The following is a 4,693-nucleotide window of genomic DNA, read 5'->3' on the forward strand; positions in this document are numbered from 1 at the left end:
TGGCTCGAATGTTATCGTTATGTCACGTCTGACACATGGACATCTTGGACATGTTGTCATGGGAACACAAAGTCACATGACCTGGACCATGACCCACCAGACTGTTCAGTGTGTGTGTCACTCAGGGACGAGATAAAAACAAGGTTAAAGCTATATAAGGAACTTTCCAGAACATTTACAGTTAAGTGACACCCGTGTCACGGTGGGTCCTGATAGTCTATGGTTTTCTGAATGTGTTTTTGGTTGCTGAAAGAAGGTGTGTGGTTAACACAAGCTGAAGAGATTTAAAAAACACCAGTCATTTAATTTAATACGTATAATAAACGTTTAAGGTTATTTTCTGCAATAATCCAATTTACAATTTAGCATTAAAAAATACATCATCCCTGCACCACGCAATACCTTCAGATGAAAATAAGAATAATACATTGGATTTTTATAGCGCTCTCCGAGTGCGAGGGAGGGTCTTCCTCCAGCCAACACATCTGATCTACGCTAAGCCAGGGCTATGAAGACAGTATTCCTCTTCTTAAATCTCCGTCGGTCTTTATTCTGCCAGTATCTCCGTGTTGCCGTCCAGCAGCAGCCGGCGCAGCTCCTGTGGGTCTGTGACGGGGGGGGAGCAGGTGAAGTTTTGGCAGACGTAAGCTGTGGCGACGCCCCCCTGCTGTGACATGGAGGAAAGGTGAGGAAGACGCTGGCACAGGTAACTGTCTGCATCGCCATCGATTAGCATCAACACCTGCAGGAGAGAGGAAGAGGAGGGGGTCGACAGGAGGAAGAGAGGCAAGACAAATGGGTTAGTTTAACAAGACAGATGTTTCAGTGCATGTCAATGGTCTGCAAAGGCTAAAATCCCACACTGAACAGCCTCCACTGTACTCCTTTGTGTACTTCCAGAACATAGTGACAAACAATCTCCAGGCACCAGGTGTGTAAAAAAGGACTTGCTCCTGCTTTCCAGACTCAGACTGCGTTAGGAAAATCTCCCTGGTCCCCGGCTTGAGCTTCAATCTCAGGATCCATGTATCTGTGATCCTCTCCAGAATGGAAGTAGTCATCACATACAGAGCATCAACTAGTTCCTGAACAGTGTCCTTCACATGCTGATATCCAAGAGAGGGAGTTCCACAGTCACAAGATGGAGGAATACCAGTTGTCAGGTACAAAATACTGAGTTGTTTCTAAAAATGTTGGCTTTTCTCAACTTTTTCTCAAAATTCTGACTTTCTCTCAAAATCTAAAAATTCTCACTTTTTTCAAAAAATCTAAAAATTATCACTTTCTCTCAAAATCTTAAAATTCTGACTTTCCAAAAACTATAACTTTGTCTCAAAATTTGGACTTTTCTCAATATCTCAAAATGCTCACTTTTTCAAAAAAAATCTCTAAATTCTCACTTTTTTCTCAAAATCTCTAAATTCTTACTTTCTAAAAATTCTCACTTTTTCTCAAAAGTATGACTTTTTCTGAATACTTAACATTTTTGATAATCACTGGTCACCGGATTGAGCTTCAATTTCAGGATCCATGTATTTATTATCCTCTCAAAATGATGTCATTTTCTCAAAATTATGTATTTTTCTCAAAAATCTCAAAATTCAGACTTTTTCTCAAAATCTTGACTTTCTCTCAAAATCCCGATTTTTTTCGCAATATCTCAAATATTCAGAATTATTTCAAAGAATCTCAAAAATCTCACTTTTTCTCAAAATCTCAAAATTCTCACTTTTTCTGAATACTTCAAAATGTTAAATCTCCCTGGTCCCCGGCTTGAGCTTGAACCTCAGGATCCATGTATCTGTGATCCTCTCCAGAATGGAAGGAGTCATCACATACAGAGCATCAACTAGTTCCTGAACAGTGTCCTTCACATGCTGATATCCAAGAGAGGGAGTTCCACAGTCACAACATGGAGGAATAGAAAGCAGTATTCAATGTTTACTTCAGATTAGCTCCACGTCAGAAATGAGCATGCTTGTCACATGTCTCTCTCCATAGAGGCTGAATCATCATGTTAATCACATAGCTATCATATGCCTCAAACAGTCCTGATGCTCTTCTAGGTAATCACACATCCTGTCATGTTCACAGCTACAGTTGATACCTTTGATATCATGTTACTCTCATGCTGGAAGAGGACATTCAGGATTTTCACAACGTATAGAATCCTAGAGCAGTCTCCTCCTCTGCCAGCATTCATCATGCAGAACTGTTTGACATTTTTCCCAGAATGTGATTTTTTCCCCTCAAAATCTGATTTTTTTCTTCAAAATATGATATTTTCCCAGAATCTTTTACTTTTTACTCAGAATTTGATATTTTTCTCAAATTTTGACTTTTTTTCTCAGAATTTGACTTATTTTCTCAGATTTCTGTCACATGTAAAACAGGAAACTATGGATCACTTTAAAGTGTAGAGGGTTTAACACACATACACACTAGCATGCAGACCGTTGCCATGGAGACAACAGGAGGATTTCCCCCCCGCTAAAATACGAAACATTTTCCCTCTCCGTACAAATCGTTTTTTTTTTAACGGCTGTCAGCTTCACGTACCTGAAGACATCCAACTGAAAGGTCACACTGTGTCACAACAACACCATCTTCACACTGCCCTGAGGACCTGACAGTGTGTGTGTGTGTGTGTGTGTGTGTTTGTGTGTGTGTGTGTGTGTGTGTAGGAGTGATGAAGAAAGAGAGCAACAGAGAGGGACAAATTAGGTGTGAATGTGTACGCAAGAACTGTGAATGTGATGAAGCGAATGCAAAGTGTGTAGTCTGCAAAATGTGTCTGTGTGTGTGTGTGTGTGTGTGTGTGTGTGTGTGTTTCAGTAGACAGCACAATTGGCTACACATGAGAGCACAGTCAAACTCCCACAGGGTTAATCCCTTCATACACTGGGCATCCATGTGGCATCCATGTAACACACACACACACACACACACACACACACACACACACACACACACACACACACACACACACACACACACACACACACACACACACACACACACACACACACACACACACACACACACACACACACACACACACACACACACACACACACACACACACACACACACACACACACACACACACACAATGTTAAATGTCCCTAAACTGACAGCTTCCTCCCACTCTTCTTCTCCCGTTCTGCCAAAAACAGTTGAGACGTTCAAAGAACATGCAGCACCTGAGCTGAAAATAACACACACACACACTTCTCAAAATGACATTGGCTTTTTTTTCTTATTACTGTTTTTTTTTTTTAAGGTGGAAGGTTCTCCTGCCTCTTCCTGCACTCTGTGGAATGTGTTATCCATCATGTTTGTGTATTGTTTTTATTGTGCAGCAAACAATAAACAAACACACTGCTCCAAGCAAACCAAAAGACAGCATGTACACACACTGAAACACACACACACACACACACACACACTCTGGAGAGCCGCCGCAACACCTGAGGAAGAGCGATGACGGTGGCTGCAAATAGTGCCGAGTGCAGCCAAGCGCAAGGGGATTTACTTCCTCCACCCCTGTCTCACACACACACACACACACACACACACACACCCCCACACACACACACACACACACACACACACACACACACACACACACACACACACACACACACACACACACACACACACACACACACACACACACACACACACACACACACACACACACACACACACACACACACACACACACACCATCATTTACTCACTTACTAATATTCATAAGGAAGTGGAGGAGGAGGAAGTGGAGGAGGAGGAAGAGGAGGAGGAGGAAGAGCCAAAGGGTGTGAGGAAAGTTGGCAGAAGACATTTCAAAAGAGGTGAAGAAGAAGAAGTGGAAACCAAACTAGAAAAGGATTTCCACCAAGTGTGTGTCCCTGACTTGCTATATGTTGTAGTATCTCCCTGAACAGGTGCCACTTCCTGTCATTTCAATACATTTTTCTTGCGGTTGTTAATTGGCTTGTGAGCCCGTTTTATTCCACAGTTAATAAACAACATCTTTGTTTAAAAAGTTCATTGTCTCACCTTCTTTTACCCCAGGCTATTTATTCAGGCTTTTTGTTACTTCCTTTATTCCCTAGAGTTTTGTGAAAGAGAAACGCCCTCTGGATTTTAACCTTTGCAGACTATTTACATGCACACAAACACACTACAGGAAAGGGACAATTAAACCCCGAAAACGACTTTTAGACTTTAATTACGGTAACGGTTCAGCTGAATTATATATATTTTTTGGAGTATCTGGATGCAGATACTAAAACTACTACAGATACTACTACTGTATATCCATAAGCTCTGATATCAGCAAATGCACTGTGGCGTAAACACCTCACAGAGATAAGAACATGGACCCATTTCCAAGAAGTGAATGCCTTTTTGTAGACTGGAAATGAAATGCATGCTGGGAAAATGGATAAGGAAATATGACAGAAAATTATCCATGTTATCAACCCTTTACAACGAGGGTATATCCAGCCAAGTTTATAAAAAAAAACGTATGTGTACAATCTAATCTGCTGCAGGCAAAATATCTACTTTATTTATAAAAATACCCCCAGACACATCATTTTACTTCTGAAGACATGTACTTTAAATATGTCCCGTCCACTCATACGTCAACTTTGATGTCCTTAACAGTTTTTAACTTGACGCCACT

At 41.1% G+C, this 4,693-nt stretch overlaps 1 protein-coding gene across 1 annotated transcript in view; it reads right to left on the minus strand.

The window, feature by feature from the left end:
* Positions 1 to 283: 283 nt before the first annotated feature.
* Positions 284 to 4,693, minus strand: part of spata20 (spermatogenesis associated 20) — a 13,407-nt gene continuing 8,997 nt past the window's right edge. The window contains 1 exon segment of the mRNA XM_079658440.1: positions 284 to 784. Coding sequence (XP_079514566.1) covers positions 548 to 784 — 237 coding nt within the window. The 3' untranslated portion in view covers positions 284 to 547.

The sequence above is a fragment of the Notothenia rossii genome (assembly GCF_949606895.1).
Source record: "Notothenia rossii genome assembly, chromosome: 11".
Lineage (NCBI taxonomy): Eukaryota > Metazoa > Chordata > Actinopteri > Perciformes > Nototheniidae > Notothenia > Notothenia rossii.